Source organism: Melospiza georgiana, chromosome 32, assembly GCF_028018845.1.
Source record: "Melospiza georgiana isolate bMelGeo1 chromosome 32, bMelGeo1.pri, whole genome shotgun sequence".
Classification (NCBI taxonomy): Eukaryota; Metazoa; Chordata; class Aves; order Passeriformes; family Passerellidae; genus Melospiza; species Melospiza georgiana.
The window spans coordinates 117074-137396 of NC_080461.1; the positions used below are offsets into that span (position 1 = coordinate 117074).

General features: G+C 50.3%; 1 protein-coding gene across 1 annotated transcript in view; it reads left to right on the forward strand.

Moving 5' to 3' along the window:
- Positions 1-1612: 1612 nt before the first annotated feature.
- EVI5L (ecotropic viral integration site 5 like) overlaps positions 1613-20323 on the forward strand; it is a 50033-nt gene continuing 31322 nt past the window's right edge. The window contains exons 1-7 of the mRNA XM_058042597.1: positions 1613-1697; positions 6380-6488; positions 9492-9681; positions 12696-12920; positions 14754-14828; positions 16296-16421; positions 17778-17921. Coding sequence (XP_057898580.1) covers positions 6388-6488; positions 9492-9681; positions 12696-12920; positions 14754-14828; positions 16296-16421; positions 17778-17921 — 861 coding nt within the window. The 5' untranslated portion in view covers positions 1613-1697; positions 6380-6387. The remainder of the gene's footprint in view (positions 1698-6379; positions 6489-9491; positions 9682-12695; positions 12921-14753; positions 14829-16295; positions 16422-17777; positions 17922-20323) is intronic.

Genomic DNA, 20323 nt, shown 5'->3' on the forward strand with positions numbered 1-20323 from the left:
TGTAGGAAACGTGAAGGGGAAAGGGTGGGAGACATGAGAGGAAAAAGGGCAGAAAACTTGAGGGGATATGAGCGGGAAAGCGGAGAGGAAAAGGGTGGGAAAGGTGAGGTGAAAAAGTCGGGAAATATGAAGGGTATGAAGTTTTCCTGTTAAGAACAAGGACAGGTTGTGAAATTCCTGATATTTGGAGGAAAATTCCCATTCTGTGTGAACAGGGATCCCCAAACCCCATCCCTGGGTGTTCCCAGATCCCTGAGGGAATGAGCGATCCCCTCATGCCATTCCTGGGCATTCCCAGATCCAGATGCCTGAGGGAATGAGGGATCCCCTCAGCCCATTCCTGATCCCTGAGGGAATGAGGGATCCCCTCAGCCCATTCCCGATCCCTGAGGGAATGAGGGATCCCCTCAGCCCATTCCTGATCCCTGAGGGAATGAGGGATCCCCTCAGCCCATTCCCGATCCCTGAGGGAATGAGGGATCCCCTCAGCCCATTCCTGATCTCTCAGGGAATGAGGGATCCCCTCACCCCATTCCTGATCCCTGAGGGAATGAGGGACCCCCTCAGCCCATTCCTGATCTCTCAGGGAATGAGGGATCCCCTCACCCCATTCCTGATCCCTGAGGGAATGAGGGATCCCCTCATGCCATTCCTGGGCATTCCCAGATCCAGATGCCTGAGGGAATGAGGGATCCCCTCACCCCATTCCTGATCCCTGAGGGAATGAGGGATCCCCTCAGCCCATTCCCGATCCCTGAGGGAATGAGGGATCCCCTCAGCCCATTCCTGATCCCTGAGGGATTGAGGGATCCCCTCAGCCCATTCCTGATCCCTGAGGGAATGAGGGATCCCCTCAGCCCATTCCAGATCCCCTGAGGGAAGGAGCGATCCTCACTCCATCCCCGACTGATCCCTATCCCCGCTCTTCCCCATCCCTGAGGTCTCCAATGCCGCCGCTCCCCCTCCACACACAGCTCCTCGACGCCCCATTGGAACAGACGCCTGTCAATCATTGCTATTGGCCAATAGAAGCTTCGACTCTCCCTAGGAGGGCGGGGCCAGCGCCAGGAGCTGGAGGGCGGGACTCCGCCTCGTACCCTCTCTTCCATTGGCTGTCTCAGCAGTTTTTGCCCTACAATTGGCTGAGACTCATGTCAATCACACCCAAGCTTTCAGGTGCAGCGGCGGGGCTTATTGTCCTGTCCTGTCAGCCAGGTGCCACTCCAAGCCAGACGCGGCAGTTGATTGGCTGTTTTACCCATCAATCATCCGCACCTGAGCCTCGGTTCTCACACCGCTTCCCAGCGCTCCGCACCTGAGCCTTCCATTCGCCGCTCCCACACCTCTTCCCACCGCTTCTCACGGGGGTGTGGGCGCCGAGCCCCTCCTTGGCTTTCATTGGATAACCGCCCTGCCCATCAACACAAATGCGTAATTCCATTGGTTAGAGGAGCGGCAGGCGGGGCTTGTCATTGCAGCTTCTTATCGTGATTGGCGAAGACGCTGCAGGTGGGCGGTCCCAGACGCGGAACTCGAGCGCTGATTGGACGCGGTGCTTGCCCGCTGTCAGTCAGTGCCGGCCGGGGCGGCGGCGGCGGCTCCGCGATGGCGGCGGGCGCGGGGCTCCCGGTGAGGGGGGAGCGGCGCGGAGCCCCCCCGGGAGGGCGGCCGGGGGTCGCCATGGCCACGGGCCGCAGGTACGAGGGGCCGGGGGGGGCCGTGCGGGAGCTGTCATTGAACAATGGAGGGTTCCCCCCTCAGGGATGAGGGCGGTGGGGGGCGGGGCATCGCCCCCCTGAGGGGAAAATGGAGGCGACCCCCCAATGGGGTGAGGGGGTTCCCGCCTTTTTTGTGTGAGGGGGGGGGAACAGCTCTGAGGGGGGTTTGGGATCACCCCTCTTTATGAGGGGTTTGGGATCACCCCCCTTTGTGAGGGGGTTTGGGGTCACCCCCCTTTGAGGGGTTTTGGGGTGACCCCCCCTTTGTGAGGGGGTTTGGGGTCACCCCCCTTTGAGGGGTTTTGGGGTGACCCCCCTTTGTGAGGGGGTTTTGGGTCACCCCATTTTTTTGGGGGGGGGCGTTGGGGTCGCTCCCAGGTTTGGGGTTTTGGGGTCACCCCCCTTTGAGAGGGTTTGGATTGACTCCGTTTTAAGCTGGGGTTTGAGGTCACCCCAGTTTTGAGGGTTTGGGGTCACCTCCGTTTTAGGGGGTTTGAGATCACCCCATTCTTGAGGGGTTTTTGAATGATCCCCCCCTTTGTGGGGAGGTTTGGGGTCCCCCCATTTTAGGGGATTTGGGGTGACCCCCCTTTGTGAGGGGGTTTGGGGTCACCTCATTTTAGGGGGATTGGAGTCACCCCCATTTGAGGGGTTTTGGGGTCACCCCTCTTTGTGAGGGGCTTTGGGGTCACACCAGTTTGGGGGGATTTGAGGTCCCCCCATTTTTAAGGGGTTTTGGGGTCACCCCCATTTTTGGGGTGTTGGGCGCTCACCCCATTTTTGAGGGGATTGAAGGTCACCCCGTTTTGTGAGGGGGTTTGAGGTCACCCCATTTTTAGGGAGGAATTGGGGTCCCCCCATTTTTGAGCGGGCTTGGGGTCACCTCATTTTTGGGGGATTGGAGTCACCCCCATTTTAGGTGTTTTGGGGTCGCCCCTCTTTGTGAGGGGGTTTAGGGTCATCCCATTTTTGGGGGGGTCGGAGATCACCCCCATTTTTGGGGATATTTTGGCCTGACCCCCTTTTTTTGGGGTTACCCCATTTTGGAGGGGTTTTTGAATGACCCCCCCTTTGTGGGGAGGTTTGGGATCCCCCCATTTTAGGGGGTTTGGGTCACCCCATTTTTAAGGGGTCACCCCCATTTTAGGGGGTTTGGGGTCCCCCCATTTTAGGGGGTTTGGGGTCACCCCGTTTTTTGAGGGGTCACCCCCATTTTAGGGGGTTTGGGTCACCCCATTTTAGGGGTTTTGGGTCACCCCACTTTTAAGGGGTCACCCCCATTTTAGGGGGTTTGGGGTCCTCATTTTAGGGAATTTGGGGTCACCCCGTTTTTGAGGGGTCACCCCCATTTTAGGGGGTTTGGGGTCACCCCCATTTTAGGGGGTTTGGGTCGCCCCATTTTTAAGGGCTCACCCCCATTTTAGGGAATTTGGGGTCACCCCAATTTTAGGGAGTTTGGGGTCACTCATTTTAGGGGGTTTGGGTCACCCCATTTTTAAGGGGTCACCCCCATTTTAGGGGGTTTGGGATCCTCCCATTTTAGGGGGTTTGGGGTCCTCATTTTAGGGAATTTGGGGTCACCCCGTTTTTGAGGGGTCACCCCCATTTTAGGGGGTTTGGGGTCACCCCATTTTTAAGGGGTCACCCCCATTTTAGGGGGTTTGGGGTCCCCCCCATTTTAGGGGTTTTGGGTCACCCCATTTTTAAGGGGTCACCCCCATTTTAGGGGGTTTGGGGTCCTCATTTTAGGGAATTTGGGGTCACCCCGTTTTTGAGGGGTCACCCCCATTTTAGGGGGTTTGGGGTCACCCCCATTTTAGGGGGTTTGGGCTCACCCCATTTTTAAGGGGTCACCCCCATTTTAGGGGGTTTGGGGTCACCCCCATTTTAGGGGGTTTGGGGTCACTCATTTTAGGGGTTTTGGGTCACCCCATTTTTAAGGGGTCACCCCATTTTTAAGGGTTTGGGGTCCCCCCATTTTTGAGAGGTCACCCCCATTTTAGGGGATTTGGGGTCGCCCCCATTTTTGGGGTTTTTTGGCCTGACCCCCCTTTGTGGGGTTTGTGGTCACCCCATTTTAGGGGTTTGGGCTCCCCCCATTTTAGGGGGTTTGGATTGATCCCCCTCTGTTGGGGGATTTGGGGTCACCCCATTTTGGGGGGGGTCTTGGTCTGACCCCCCATTTTTGGGGGTTTTGGGTTTTTTGGGGGTTTTTGGGGTTTTTTTGGATTTTTTGGGGTCAAACTTCCCTTTAGGGTTTTTTTTTAAGGGTTTTTTAGGGGTTTGGGTTTTTTGGTGGTTTTGGAGTTTCAATGTGGGATTTTGGGGGCAAAAAAACCAAATTTGGGGTTGAAATGCGGGATTTTGGGGGCAAAAAAAATCAAATTTTGGGGGCAAAAAAATCAAATTTTGGGAATGAAATGGGGGATTTTGGGGGCAAAAAAAATCAAATTTTGGGGGCAAAAAAATCAAATTTTGGGAATGAAATGGGGGATTTTGGGGCCAAAAAAAAAATCAAATTTTGGGGGCAAAAAATTACCAAATTTTGGGAATGAAATGGGGGATTTTGGGGCCAAAAAAAAAATCAAATTTTGGGAATGAAATGGGGGATTTTGGGGGCAAAAAAATCAAATTTGGCGTTGAAATGGGGGATTTTGGGGGCAAAAAAAATCAAATTTTGGGGGCAAAAAAATCAAATTTTGGAAATGAAATGGGGTATTTTGGGGCTGAAATGTGAAATAATGTTGGATTTTCGAGCTGAAATGTGAATTTTTGAGGGGATTTTGGGGCTGAAATGTGAAATAATGTTGGATTTTCCTGCTGAAATGTGCATTTTTGGGGTGAAATGAAAGATTTTGGGGCTGAAATGTGAAATAATGTTGGATTTTCAAGCTGCAATGTGAAATAATGTTGGATTTTCCAGCTGAAATGTGAATTTTTGCTGCTGAAATTTGAATTTTTGCTGCCACAATGGGAATTTGTGATGCGGAAATGGGAATTTTCAGTGCCACAATGGGAATTTTCTGAAGGCTGCAATTTGAATTTTTGCTGCTGAAATTTGAATTTTTGCTGCTGAAATGTGAATTTTTGGTGCCCAAACCCAGGACTTGTGAGGCTGCAATGTGAATTTCTGATGCCAAAATTGAAATTTTTGCTTCCGAAATCTGAATTTCTGATACTGAATGGGAATTTCTGATCCCAAAATGGGAATTAAAAAATGGGAATTTCTGATAAAAAATGGGAATTTCTGATCCCAAAATGGGAATTTCTGATACTGAATGTGAATTTCTGATGCCAAAATGGGAATTTCTGATAGAAAATGGGAATTTCTGATAAAAAATGGGAATTTCTGATCCCAAAATGGGAATTTCTGGTGCCACAATGGGAATTTTTGCTCTGAAATGTCGATTTTTGATGCCAAAATGGGAATTTTTGGCACTGAAATGGGAATTTTTTGATGCTGCAATGGGAATTTTTAGCACCAAAATGTGAATTTTTTGATGCTGGAATGGGAATTTTTGCTGCTGAAATGTGAATTTTCTGAAGGCTGCAATGGGAATTTTTGGCACCGAAATGTGAATTTTCTGAAGGCTGCAATGGGAATTTTTGCTGCCAAAATTGAAATTTTTGCTTCTGCAAACGCGAATTTCTGAGAGCGCGATGTGAACGTTTGGTACCGAACGTGGAGTTTGGAGGCCAAAATGGGAATTTCTGATAAAAAATGGGAATTTCTGATACTGAATGGGAATTTCTGATAAAAAATGGGAATTTTGGTACCAAAATGGGAATTTTGTTCCTAAATGTGAATTTCCAGTGCCACAATGGGAATTTCTGAGACCTAAATGTGAATTTCTGTTCCTAACTGTGAATTTTGGTACCAAAATGTGAATTTCTGATACCAAAATGTGAATTTTGTACCAAAATGTGAATTTCTGATACCGAAATGTGAATTTTGTTCTGAAATGTGAATTTTTGTACCAAAATTTGAATTTTGTTCCAAAATTTGAATTTTGTACCAAAATGTGAATTTCTGATACCTAAATGTGAATTTTGATCACAAACTGTGACTTCTGTTCCTGATTGTGACTTTTCTCCCTGACTGTGCGTTATCCCTGCCCGTGCGTTATCCCTGCCCGTGTGTTATCCCTGCCCGTGCATTATCCCTGCCCGTGCGTTATTCCCTGCCCGTGCGTTATCCCCTGCCTGTGCGTTATTCCCTGCCCGTGCGTTATCCCTGCCCGTGCGTTATCCCTGCCCGTGCGTTATCCCTGCCCGTGCGTTATTCCCTGACTGTGCGTTATTCCCTGCCCGTGCGTTATTCCCTGACTGTTCCTTTTGTCCCTGCCCGTGCGTTATTCCCTGCCCGTGCGTTATCCCTGCCCATGTGTTATCCCTGCCCGTGCGTTATTCCCTGATTGTGCCTTTTGTCCCTGCCCGTGCGTTATTCCCTGCCCGTGCGTTATTCCCTGACTGTTCCTTTTGTCCCTGCCCGTGGGTTATCCCTGCCCGTGCGTTATCCCTGCCCGTGCGTTATCCTCTGCCCGTGCGTTATCCCTGACTGTGCGTTATCCCTGCCCGTGCGTTATCCCTGACCGTGCGTTATTCCCTGCCCGTGCGTTATCCCTGCCCGTGCGTTATCCCTGCCCGTGCGTTATTCGCAGGTAGGGCCATGGCGTCCCCCGAGGGCCCTGCGGGGTCCCCGAGGGCGGAGCCGCAGGCGCTGAGCCCGGACGAGCGCGAGCTGCTGGCCAAGCTGGAGGAGCAGAACCGGTGAGGGAGAAAACGGAATTTTATTGATTTCTGCTTTTATTGGGGAAAAACGGGATTGAAATTGATCTCATGTGGGTTTGGGGCAATGGCTCCATTTCTGGGGTAATTTTGGGTGGAATAACTTCAATTTTTGCGGTCATTTTAGGGAAAATATTTCAATTTTTGGGGTCATTTTAGGGAAAATATTTCAATGTTTGGGGTCATTTTGGAGACAATATCTCCATTTTTTGCTGGAATATTTCCATTTTTGGGGTGAATATTTCCATTTTTGGAGGGAATATCTCAATTTTTGGGTGGAATATTTCCATTTTTGGGAGGAATATTTCAATTTTTGCTGGAATATTTCCACTTTTGGGTGGATTTATCTCCATTTTTGGAGATATTTGGCAATGCCGCAGCTGCTGGCCAAGCTGGAGGAGCAGAACCGGTGAGAAATCAAACTGAATTTACCAATTTCTGCTTTTATTGGGGAAAAAACGGGATTGAAATCCATTCTGTGTGAGCTGGGGACAATGGCTCCAGTTTTGGGGACAATATTTCCATTTTTGGAGTGGTTTTGGGACAATATTTCCATTTTTGGGACAATATTTCCATTTTTGGAGTGGTTTTGGGACAATATTTCCATTTTTGGAGTGGTTTTGGGGACAATATCTCCATTTTTGGCAATGCCGCAGCTGCTGGCCAAGCTGGAGGAGCAGAACCGGTTAGAAATAAAAGAGAATTTATTGATTTCTGCCTTTATTGGGGAAAAAACGGGATGGAAATCCATTCTGTGCCAGTTTGGGACAATATTTCCATTTTTGGGGACAATATTTCCATTTTTGGAGTGGTTTTGGGGACAATATTTCCATTTTTGGAGACAATATTTCCATTTTTGGAGTGGTTTGGGACAATATTTCCATTTTTGGAGACAATATTTCCATTTTTGGAGTGGTTTTGGGGACAATATTTCCATTTTTGGGGACAATATTTCCATTTTTGGGGTGGTTTTGGGACAATATTTCCATTTTTGGGGTGGTTTTGGGACAATATTTCCATTTTTGGGGTGGTTTTGGGGACAATATTTCCATTTTTGGGGACAATATTTCCATTTTTGGGGTGGTTTTGGGACAATATTTCCATTTTTGGAGACAATATTTCCATTTTTGGAGTGGTTTTGGGACCATATTTCCATTTTTGGGGACAATATTTCCATTTTTGGGGTGGTTTTGGGGACAATATCTCCATTTTTGGCAATGCTGCAGCTGCTGGCCAAGCTGGAGGAGCAGAACCGCTGAGAAATAAAACAGAATTTTATTGATTTCTGTCTTTATTTTGGGAAAAAATTGAGATTAAAATCCATTTCCTGTGGGTTTGGGCAAAATATTTCCATTTTTTGGGGGGTAATAGCTCCGTTTTTGGGGTCATTTTCAGAGAAATATCTCCATTTTTTGAGTCATTTTGTGTGGAATATTTCCATTTTTGGAGTGGTTTTGGGGACATATTTCCAGTTTTGGGTGGAATATTTCCAGTTTTGAGGTGAATATCTCCATTTTTGGGGTCATTTTGGGGAAAATATTTCAATTTTTGGGGTCATTTTGGAGACAATATCTCCATTTTTGGGTGGAATATTTCCAGTTTTCGGGTGAATATTTCCATTTTTGGGGTGAATATCTCCATTTTTGGGGTGAATATCTCCATTTTTGGGGTGAATATTTCCATTTTTGGGGTGAATATCTCCATTTTTGGGGTGAATATCTCCATTTTTGGGGTGAATATTTCCATTTTTGGGGTAATATCTCCATTTTGGGGGCAATATCTCCAGTGCCCATTTTGTGCCCATTTTGTGCCCATTTTGTGCCCAGTTTTGGGTCCCTTTCTCCAGGTCAGGTTTGTGTCACTCCCACCTGCTCTGTGCCCATTCTGTGCCCATTTTGGGTGAGTTTAGATCCATTTTGTGCCCATTCTGTGCCCAGTTTGGGTGAGTTTTGGGTCCCTCTCTCCAGGTCACTTTTGTGTCACTCCCACCTGCTCTGTGCCCATTTTGTGCCCATTCTGTGCCCATTTTGGGTAATTTCTGCCCATTTCCTCCCTGCCCAGGCTGCTGGAGGCCGACTCCAAGTCGCTGCGCTCGGTGAACGGCTCGCGGCGCGGCAGCGGCTCCTCGCTCCTTGTGCCCCTGCCAGCTGCTCTGTGCCCATTCTGTGCCCATTCTGTGCCCATTTTGTGTCCCTCCCACCTCCTCTGTGCCCGTTTTGTGCCCATTTTGGATGACTTTTGGGTCCCTCTCTCCAGGTCAGGTTTGGGTCACTCCCACCTCCTCTGGGCACATTTTGGGTCACTTTTGGGTCATTTTTGGATCAGTTTTGGTTCTGTTTTGGGTCCCTCTCTCCAGGTCAGGTTTGTGTCCCTCCCACCTGCTCTGTGCCCATTCTGTGCCCAGTTTGTGCCCATTCTGTGCCCAGTTTTGGGTCCCTCTCCCCAGGTTAGATTTGGGTCACTCTCACCCCCATTTGGGCACATTTTGGATCAGTTTTGGGTCATTTTTGAATCAGTTTTGGGTCCCTCTCTCCAGGTCACTTTTGTGTCCCTCCCACCTGCTCTGTGCCCATTTTGTGCCCATTTTGTGCCCATTTTGGATGACTTTTGGGTCCCTCTCTCCAGGTCAGATTTGTGTCACTCCCACCTCCTCTGTGCCCATTTTGTGCCCATTTTGGGTGAGTTTAGATCCATTTTGTGCCCATTTTGGGTGAGTTTAGATCCATTTTGTGCCCATTTTGTGCCCATTTTGGATGACTTTTGGGTCCCTCTCTCCAGGTTACATTTGGGTCACTCCCACCTCCTCTGTGCCCATTTCGGGGTCACTTTTGGGTCATTTTTGGATCAGTTTTGGTTCTGTTTTGGGTCCCTCTCTCCAGGTCAGGTTTGTGCCACTCCCACCTGCTCTGTGCCCATTCTGTGCCCATTCTGTGCCCATTTTGTGCCCATTTTGGGTGATTTTAGGTCCATTTTCTCTCTCTCCAGGCTGCTGGAGGCCGACTCCAAGTCGCTGCGCTCGGTGAACGGCTCGCGGCGCGGCAGCGGCTCCTCGCTGGTCTCCAGCTCGTCGGCCTCGTCCAACCTGAGCCACCTGGAGGAGGACACCTGGATCCTCTGGGGCCGCATCGTCAACGAGTGGGACGAGTGGAGGAAGAAGAAGGAGAAGCTGCTCAAGGTGGGGGCTTGGGCTGGAATTCGCCGATTTTTTGGGGTTTTGGGGTGGGTTTGTCCGACACGAGGAGTTTTGGGGTGGAATTGTCCAATTCCCTGGATTTTGAGGTGAGTTTGTCTGATTCCTTGGATTTCGGGGTGGAATTGTCCAGTTTGTTGGGTTTTGGGGCGGGTTTGTCCAAATGCGAGGAGTTTTGGGGTGGAATTGTCCAATTCCCTGGATTTTGAGGTGAGTTTGTCCCAATCCTTGGATTTCGGGGTGGAATTGTCCAGTTTGTTGGGTTTTGGGATGAGTTTTGGAATAGATTTGTCCAGTTTGTTGGGTTTTGGGGTGGATTTGTCCACTGGGATGAGTTTTGGAATAGATTTGTCCAGTTTGTTGGATTTCGGGGTGGAATTGTCCAGTTTGTTGGGTTTTGGGGTGGGTTTGTCCGACGCGTGGAGTTTTGGGGTGGAATTGTCCAATTCCCTGGATTTTGAGGTGAGTTTGTCTGATTCCTTGGATTTCGGGGTGGAATTGTCCAATTCCTTGGATTTTGAGGTGAGTTTGTCTGATTCCTTGCATTTCGGAGTGGAGTTGTCCAGTTTGTTGGGTTTTGGGCTGGGTTTGTCCAGTTTGTTGTGTTTTGGGATGGGTTTGTCCAATTTGTTGGGTTTTGGGGTGAGTTTTGGAATAGATTTGTCCGATTCCTTGGATTTTGAGGTGACTTTGTCCCATTCCTTGGATTTTGGGGTAGGTTTGTCCAGTTTGTTGGGTTTTGGGGTGGAATTGTACAATTTGTTGGGTTTTGGGGTGGGTTTGTCCAGTTTGTTGGGTTTTGGGGCGGGTTTGTCCAACGCGAGGAGTTTTGGGGTGGAATTGTCCAATTCCTTGGATTTTGAGGTGAGTTTGTCCCATTCCTTGGATTTCGGGGTGGAATTGTCCAGTTTGTTGTGTTTTGGGATGGGTTTGTCCAATTTGTTGGGTTTTGGGATGAGTTTTGGAATAGGTTTGTCCGATTCCTGGGATTTTGAGGTGACTTTGTCCCATTCCTTGGATTTTGGGGTAGGTTTGTCCAGTTTGTTGGGTTTTGGGGTGGAATTGTACAATTTGTTGGGTTTTGGGATGGGTTTGTCCAGTTTGTTGGGTTTTGGGGCGGGTTTGTCCGATGCGAGGAGTTTTGGGGTGGAATTGTCCAATTCCTTGGATTTTGAGGTGAGTTTGTCCCAATCCTTGGATTTTGGGGGGGAATTGTCCAGTTTGTTGTGTTTTGGGGTGGGTTTGTCCAGTTTGTTGGGTTTTGGGGTGGATTTGTCCACTGGGATGAGTTTTGGAATAGATTTGTCCAGTTTGTTGGATTTCGGGGTGGAATTGTCCAGTTGGCTGGGTTTTGGGATGGGTTTGTCCAATTTGTTGGGTTTTGGGATGAGTTTTGGAATAGATTTGTCCAGTTTGTTGGGTTTTGGGGTGGGTTTGTCCAGTTTGTTGGGTTTTAGGATGGGTTTGTCCAATTTGTTCCATTTTGGGATGGATTTCTCCAATTTGTTCAGTTTTGGGCTGGGTTTCTCCAATTTGTTCAGTTTTGGGATGGGTTTCTCCAACAGTTCATTTTTTGGGATGGATTTGTCCAATTTGTTCCATTTTGGGATTGTTTTGTCAAATTTGTTCAGTTTTGGGTTGGAATTGTCCAATTTGTTCCGTTTTGGGATGGATTTCTCCAATTTGTTCAGTTTTGGGATGGGTTTCTCCAATTTGTCCCCACTGTCCCCACTGTCCCATTGTCCCCATTGTCCCCATCACATTTAGGGTCACATTTGGGGTTTGATATCACATTTAGGGTTTGATATCAAATTTAGGGTCACATTTAGGGTTTGATATCACATTTAGGGTTTGATATCAAATTTAGGGTCACATTTAGGGTCACATTTAGGGTTTCATATCACATTTAGGGTCACATTTGGGGTTTGATATCACATTTTTTGTTTGATATCAGATTTAGGGTCACATTTAGGGTTTGATATCACATTTAGGATCACACTTAGGGTTTGATATCACATTTAGGGTCACATTTAGGGTTTGATATCACATTTAGGGTGATATCACATTTTTTGTTTGATATCACATTTAGGATCACATTTGGGGTTTGATATCCCATTTAGGGTCACATTTAGGGTTTGGGGTCCCATTTAGGATCTCTGTGTCCCCAGGAGCTGATCTGGAAGGGGACCTCACTCCATTTCTGGGCCATCGTGTGGGGCAGCAGATCTGGGGACAATGGCTTTGAGGACAGTGAGATTGGGATCATGTTTGGGGTCAATGGGGTGACTTTGGGGTCACATTTAGGGTTTGATATCACATGTAGGATCACATTTGGAGTTTGATATCACGTTTAGGGTCACATTTGGAGTTTGATATCACATTTAGGGTCACATTTGGGGTTTTTCTGTCCCTCAGGAGCTGATCCGGAAGGGGATCCCGCACCATTTCCGCGCCATCGTGTGGCAGCTGCTGTGCCCTGAGCAGCAGATCTGGGGTCAATGGGATGAGTTTGGGGTCAATAGGATCAGTTTGGGGTCACGTTTAGGTTTTGGGGTCCCATTTAGGGTCACATTTGGGGTTTCTCTCCCCCAGGAGCTGATCCGGAAGGGGATCCCGCACCATTTCTGCGCCATCGTGTGGCAGCTGCTGTGCCCTGAGCAGCAGATCTGGGGTCAATAGGATGAGTTTGGGGTCAATAGGATCAGTTTGGGGTCACGTTTAGGGTTTGATATCACATTTAGGATTACATTTAGGGTTTGATATCAGATTTACGGTCACATTTAGGTTTTTGGGGTCACATTTAGGGTTTCTCTCCCTCAGGAGCTGATCCGGAAGGGGATCCCGCACCACTTCCGCGCCATCGTGTGGCAGCTGCTGTGCCCTGAGCAGCCGATCTGGGGTCAATGGGATGAGTTTGGGGACACATTTAGGTTTTGGGGTCCCATTTAGGGTCACATTTAGGTTTTTGGGGTCACATTTGGGGTTTTTCTCTCCCTCAGGAGCTGATCCGGAAGGGGATCCCGCACCATTTCCGCGCCATCGTGTGGCAGCTGCTGTGCAGCGCGGCCTCGCTGCCGCTCAAGGCTCAGTACTCGGAGCTGCTGCGCATGAGCTCCCCCTGCGAGCGCCTGATCCGCCGCGACATCGCCCGCACCTACCCCGAGCACGAGTTCTTCAGGGGCCAGGACAGCCTGGGCCAGGAGGTGCTCTTCAACGTCATGAAGGTGACACCGGGGGGACATGGGGACACCTGGGGACATGGGGACAGCTGGGGACATTGTCAGGGGTAGGACAGGGCCAGGACAGCCTGGGCCAGGAGGTGCTCTTCAACGTCATGAAGGTGACATGGGGACACCTGGGGACACCTGGGGACACCTGGGGACATGGGGACATTGTCAGGGGTAGGACAGGGACAGCCTGGGCCAGGAGGTGCTCTTCAACGTCATGAAGGTGACACCAGGGGGACATGGGGACATGGGGACACCTGGGGACATTGTCAGGGGTGGGACTGGGACAGGGACAGCCTGGGCCAGGAGGTGCTCTTCAACGTCATGAAGGTGACACCGGGGGGACATGGGGACACCTGGGGACACCTGGGGACATTGTCAGGGGTGGGACAGGGACAGGACAGCCTGGGCCAGGAGGTGCTCTTCAACGTCATGAAGGTGACACAGGGACATGGGGACACCTGGGGACATGGGGACACCTGGGGACACCTGGGGACACTGCCAGGGCTTGGGGACACCTGGGGACATGGGGACATTGTCAGGGGTGGGACAGGGACAGGGACAGCCTGGGCCAGGAGGTGCTCTTCAACGTCATGAAGGTGACACTGGGGGGACATGGGGACACACCTGGGGACACCTGGGGACATTGCCAGGGCTTGGGGACATGGGGACACGGATATGGGGTGGGACAGGGCCAGGACAGCCTGGGCCAGGAGGTGCTCTTCAACGTCATGAAGGTGACATGGGGACACCTGGGGACATGGGGACATGGGGACATTGTCAGGGGTGGCACTGGGACAGGGACAGCCTGGGCCAGGAGGTGCTCTTCAACGTCATGAAGGTGACACACCTGGGGACATGGGGACACCTGGGGACACCTGGGGACACTGCCAGGGCTTGGGGACACCTGGGGACATGGGGACACCTGGGGACATGGGGACACCTGGAGACATGGATCTGGGGTGGGACAGGGCCAGGACAGCCTGGGCCAGGAGGTGCTCTTCAACGTCATGAAGGTGACACGGGGACATGGGGACACCTGGGGACACCTGGGGACACCTGGGGACACTGCCAGGGCTTGGGGACATGGATCTGGGGTGACACTGGGACATGGACAGGGCCAGGAGGTGCTCTTCAACATCATGAAGGTGACACACCTGGGGACATGGGGACACCTGGGGACACCTGGGGACATGGGGACATGGGGACACCTGGGGACACGGATATGGGGTGGCACTGGGACAGGAGGTGGGACAGGAGATTCTCTTCAACATCATGAAGGTGACACTGGGGACACACCTGGGGACAGCTGGGGACACTGCCAGGGGTGGCACTGGGACAGGGACAGGAGCTGCTCTTCAACGTCATGAAGGTGACACCGGGGACACAGGGGTGGCACAGGGACAGGAGGTGCCATCTGGGGACACAGGGACAGGGTGAGGTGGCACAGAGGTGACACTGGGGGCACAGGGGTGGCACAGGAGGTGGCACAGGAGGTGACACTGGGAGCAAAGGGACAGGAGGTGGCACAGTGGTGACATGGGGACACAGGGGTGGCACAGGAGGTGACACTGGGGACACCGGGGTGACACAGGGGTGGCACAGGTGACACAGAGGTGGCACACAGGTGACCCTAGTGACACACAGGTGGCACACAGGTGACACAGGGGTGCACAGAGATGGCACAGGGGTGGCACAGGGGTGGCACAGGTGACACACAGGTGACACAGGTGGCACAGGTGGCACAGGGGTGGCACAGGTGACACTGAGGTGGCACAGGTGGCGCAGGTGGCACACAGGGGTGACGCAGTGTGTGCCCGTTTGTTCCAGGCCTATTCCCTGGTGGATCGGGAGGTCGGGTACTGCCAGGGCAGCGCCTTCATCGTGGGCCTGCTGCTCATGCAGGTGGGCACCGCGGGCACGGCGGGCACGGCGGGCACCGCAGGGTTCGGGGGGCATTCGGGGGGCGTTTGGGAATTCTGGGAATTCTGGGGTTTTTTGGGAATTCTGGGGGTTTATTTGTGGTTTTTTTTGTTTGGTTTTTTTTTTTTTTTTTTTTTCCTGGGAATTTCTGGGGGGTTTTTTTTGTGGGAATTTTCGGGGTTTTTCTGGGAATCTCAGAATTCTGGGAAATTCAGAATTCCCCAAAATTTCTGGGAAATTCAGAGGTTTGATGGGAATTCCAGGGTTTCTGAGGGAATTCTGGGGATTTTTTGGGGGAATTCCAGGGGGTTTTTGGGAATTCCAGGGGGGTTTTTTGGGAATTCCAGGGATTTTTCTTGGAATTCCAGGGGTTTTTTTTGTGGGAATTTGTGGGGTTTTTCTGGGAATCTCAGAATTCTGGGAAATTCAGAATTCCCTAAAATTTCTGGGAATTTCAGAGGTTTGATGGGAATTCCCGGTTTTTTTTGGGAATCTCCCCCAGATGCCGGAGGAGGAGGCGTTCAGCCTTTGATGGGAATTCCGAGGTTTTGATGGGAATTTCGTGGTTTTTGCTGGAAATTCCTGGGATTCTGCTGGGAATTTTGGGGTTTTTGCTGGGAATTTCGTGGTTTTTGCTGGGAATTCCAGGGATTCCGCTGGGAATTCCCGGTTTTTTGTGGGAATCTCCCCTCAGATGCCGGAGGAGGAGGCGTTCAGCCTTTGATGGGAATTCTGAGGTTTTGATGGGAATCTTGGGGATTTTATTGGGAATTTCGTGGTTTTTACTGGAAATTCCTGGGATTTTGCTGGGAATTTTGGGGTTTTTGCTGGGAATTTCGGGATTCTGCTGGGAATTCCAGGGATTCTCATGGGAATTCCCGGGTGTTTTTGGAAATCTCACCCCAGATGCCGGAGGAGGAGGCGTTCAGGGTTTGATGGGAATTCTGAGGTTTTGATGGGAATTCCGTGGTTTTTGCTGGGAATTTCGGGGTTTTTGCTGGGAATTCTGGGGATTCTGCTGGGAATTCCAGGGATTCTGATGGGAATTCCTGGGTTCTTGATGGGAATCCTGTATTTTTGATGGGAATTCCCATTTTTCTGGGAATCCCGTGTTTCTCCCACCGCAGATGCCGGAGGAGGAGGCGTTCAGGGTTTAGTGGGAATTCTGAGGTTTTGATGGGAATTTTGTGGTTTTTACTGGAAATTCCTGGGATTTTGCTGGGGATTTCGGGCTTTTGCTGGGAATTTTGCTGGGAATTCCAGGGATTCTGATGGGAATTCCTGATTTTTTTTGGGAATCTGCCGCAGATGCCGGAGGAGGAGGCGTTCAGCCTTTGATGGGAATTCTGAGGGATTTTGCTGGGGATTTTGGGGTTTTTGCTGGGAATTCCAGGGATTTTGATGGGAATTCCCATTTTTTCTGGGAATCCCGTGCTGTTCCCACCCCAGATGCCGGAGGAGGAGGCGTTCAGCGTGTTCGTGCGCCTGATGCAGGAGTACCGGCTGCGAGAGCTCTTCAAGCCCAGCATGGCCGAGCTGGGGCTCTGCATCTACCAGTTCGAGTTCCTGCTGCAGGTGCCACGCACGGGGACAGGGAGGGGACAGTCAGGGGACAGAGGGGACAGAGGGGACAGGGACAGAGGGGACGGCACGGGGACAGCCAGGGGACGGCCAGGGGACAGGGATGGGGATGGGGATGGGGATGGGGACAGCCAGGGGACAGGGATGGGGATGGGGACAGGGATGGAGACCGAGGGGACAGAGGGGACAGGGATGGGGACAGGGACAGAGGGGACGGGGATGGGGACAGGGACGGGGACGGGATGGGGACAGCGAGGGGACAGGGACAGCAAGGAGACAGGGATGGGGACAGAAGGGACAAGGACGGGGACAGGGACAGAGGAGACAGGGACAGGGATGGGGATGGGGATGGGGACAGAGGGGACAGTGAGGGGACAGTGACGGGGACAGGGAGGGGACAGGGACAGGGATGGGGACAGAGGGGACAGGGACAGGGATGGGGATGGGGACAGCGAGGGGACAGGGATGGGGACAGAGGGGACAGCGAGGGGACGGGACGGGGACAGGGACAGGGATGGGGATGGGGACAGAGGGGACGGGGACAGGGATGGGGTGGGGACAGGGACAGGGACAGCATGGGGACAGGGGACAGGGATGGGGACAGGAGGGGACAGGGACAGACCCCAAATTCCCACTTTTGTCCCCATGTCCAGATCCCAAATTCCCATTTTTGTCCAACCATGAATTCCCATTTTTCTCTGACCCCAAAACCCTGTTGTTCTCTGACCCCAAATGCCTGTTTTTCTTCCCAAATTCCCGTTTTTCTCCAACCCCAAATTCCCATTTTTCTCTCACCCCAAATCCCCATTTTTCTCCCCAAATCCCCATTGCTGTCTGACCCCAAACCCCCAATTTCCCCCCAAACCCCCGTTTTTCTCTGACCCCAAATCCCCATTTTTCCCCCCAAATCCCCATTTTTCCCCCCAAATCCCCATTTTTCCCCCTAATCCCCATTTTTCCCCCCAAACCCACATTTTCCCCCAAACCCCCATTTTTCCCCCCAAATCCCCATTTTCCCCGCAAACCCTGTTGTTCCCTGACCCCAAATCCCCATTTTTCCCCCGAAACCCCCATTTTTCCCCCCAAATCCCCATTTTTGCCCCCAAACCCCGCTGTTCCCTGACCCCAAACCCCCGTTTTCCACCCAAATCCCCCTTTTTCCCCCCAAATCCCCATTTTCCCCCCAAACCCCCATTTTCCCCCTAAACCCCCATTTTCCCTGACCCCAAAATCCCCATTTTTCCCCCCAAATCCCCATTTTTCCCCCCAAATCCCCATTTTTCCCCCCAAATCCCCATTTCTCCCCAAATTCCCCATTTTTCCCCAAACCCCTCCGTTCTCCGTCCCCAGGAGCAGCTGCCGGAGCTGAACGTGCATTTCCGCTCGCAGAGCTTCCTCACCTCCATGTACGCCTCGTCCTGGTTCCTCACGCTCTTCCTCACCACCTTCCCCCTGCCCGTGGCCACGCGCGTCTTCGACATCTTCATGTACGAGGTAGCCCCAAATCCGACCCAAAACTGGCCCAAAATTGGGGATCCGCGGCAAAAAATCCCCAAAAAAATGGGTTTGGGGTGAATCAAATCCCTCAAGAATGAGTTTGGGGTGGATCAAATGCTTCAAAACTGGGTTTGGGGTAGAAGAAATCCTTCAAAACAAAGTTTGGGTTTGACCAAGTCCCTCAAGAATGGGTTGGGTTTGATGATGTCCCTCAAAAACGAGTTTGAGGTGGATCAAATCCCTCAAAAATGGGTTTGGGGGGGGATTGAAGTCCAGAAAATTTGATTTGGTTTGAGCAAATCGTTCAAAAATGGGTTTGGGTTTGGCCAAGTCCTCAAGAGTTGGTTTGGGGTGAATCAAACTCCTCAGGAACGGGTTTGGGGTGGATCAGATCTCTCAAAAATGGGTTTGGGTTTCATCAAATCCTTCAAAAATGGGTTTGGGGTTGATCAAATCACTTAAAAATTAATTTGGGTTTGACCAAACTCCTCAAGAATGAGTTTGGGGTGCATCAAACCCCTCAAAAATGGGTTTGGGTTGATCAAATCACTTAAAAATTAATTTGGGTTTGGCCAAATCCCTCAAGAATGAGTTTGGAGTGGATCAAATGCTTCAAAACTGGGTTTGGGGTAGATCAAAGTCCAGAAAAATGGGTTTGGGTTTGACCAAATCCCTCAAAAATGGATTTGGTTTGATGAGGTCCCTCAAGAATGGGTTTGGGGTGGATCAAACTCCTCAAAAATGGGTTTGGGTTTCACCAAATCCTTCAAAAATGGGCTTGGGGTGGATCAAATCCTTCAAAAGTGAGTTTGGGGTTGATCAAATCACTCAAAAATTAATTTGGGTTTGACCAAATCCCTCAGAAATGGGTTTGGTTTGATGAGGTCCCCCAAGAATGGGTTTGGGGTGGATCAAACTCCTCAGGAACGGGTTTGGGGTGGATCAAACCCCTCAAAAATGGGTTTGGGTTTGCCCAAATCACTCAAAAATGGGTTGGGTTTGAGTAAATACCTCAAAAATGGGTTTGGGGTGGATCAAACTCTTCAAAACTGGGTTTGGGGTGGAAGAAATCCTTCAAAACAAAGTTTGGGTTTGACCAAGTCCCTCAAGAACGGGTTGGGTTTGATGATGTCCCTCAAAAACGAGTTTGGGGTGCTTCAAATCCCTCAAAAATGGGTTTGGGTTTGGCCAAACCCCTCAGGATCTGGGCTGGTTCCTCGCGCTGTTCCTCACCACCTTCCCCCTGCCCGTGGCCACGCGCGTCTTCGACATCTTCATGTACGAGGTAGCCCCAAATCCGACCCAAAACTGGGGCTGGGGGGGAAAAAACCCCAAAAAATTGGGTTTGGGCTGGATCAAAGTCCAGAAAAATGGGTTTGGTTTGAGCAAATCGTTCAAAAATGGGATTGGGTTTCACCAAGTCCCTCAAGAATGGGTTTGGTTTGATGAGGTCCCTCAAGAATGGGTTTGAGGTGGATCAAACTCTTCAAAAATGGGTTTGGGTTTCACCAAATCCTTCAAAAATGGGTTTGGGGTTGATCAAATCACTCAAAAATTAATTTGGGTTTGACCAAATCCCTCAAGAATGAGTTTGGGGTGGATCAAATCCCTGAAAAACGGGTTTGGTTTGACCAAATCCCTCAAAAATGGGTTTGGGTTTGAGTAAATTGCTGAAAAGTGGGTTGGGTTTGACCAAGTCCCTCAAGAACGGGTTGGGTTTGATGAAGTCCCTCAAAAACGAGTTTGAGGTGGATCAAATCCCTCAAAAATTGGGTTTGGGGTGGATCAAAGTGCAGAAAAATGGGTCTGGGTTTGACCAAATCAGTAAAAAATGGACTTGGTTTGATGAGGTCTCTCAAGAGTTGGTTTGGGGTGGATCAAACTCCTCAGGAACGAGTCTGGGGTGGGTCAGGTTGTTCAAAAATGGTTTGGGTTTGACCAAGTCCCTCAAGAATGAGTTTGGTTTGATGAAGTCCCTCAAGAATGAAATTGGAGTGGATCAAACTCCTCAAAAATGAGTTTGGTTTGACCAAATCCTTCAAAAATGGGTTGGGTTTGATGATGTCCCTCAAGAATGGGTTTGGGGTGGATCAAACTCTTCAAAAATGGGTTTGGGTTTCACCAAATCCTTCAAAAATGGGTTTGGGTTTAACCAAACTCCTCAAAAATGGGTTTGGGTTGATCAAATCCCTCAAAAATTATTTTGGGTTTGACCAAATCCCTCAAGAATGAGTTTGGGGTGGATCAAATCCCTCAAAAATGGGTTTGGGTTTCACCAAATCCTTCAAAAATGGGTTTGGGGTTAATCAAATCACTCAAAAATTAATTTGGGTTTGACCAAATCCCTCAAGAATGAGTTTGGGGTGGATCAAATCCCTCAAAAATGGGTTTGGTTTGGC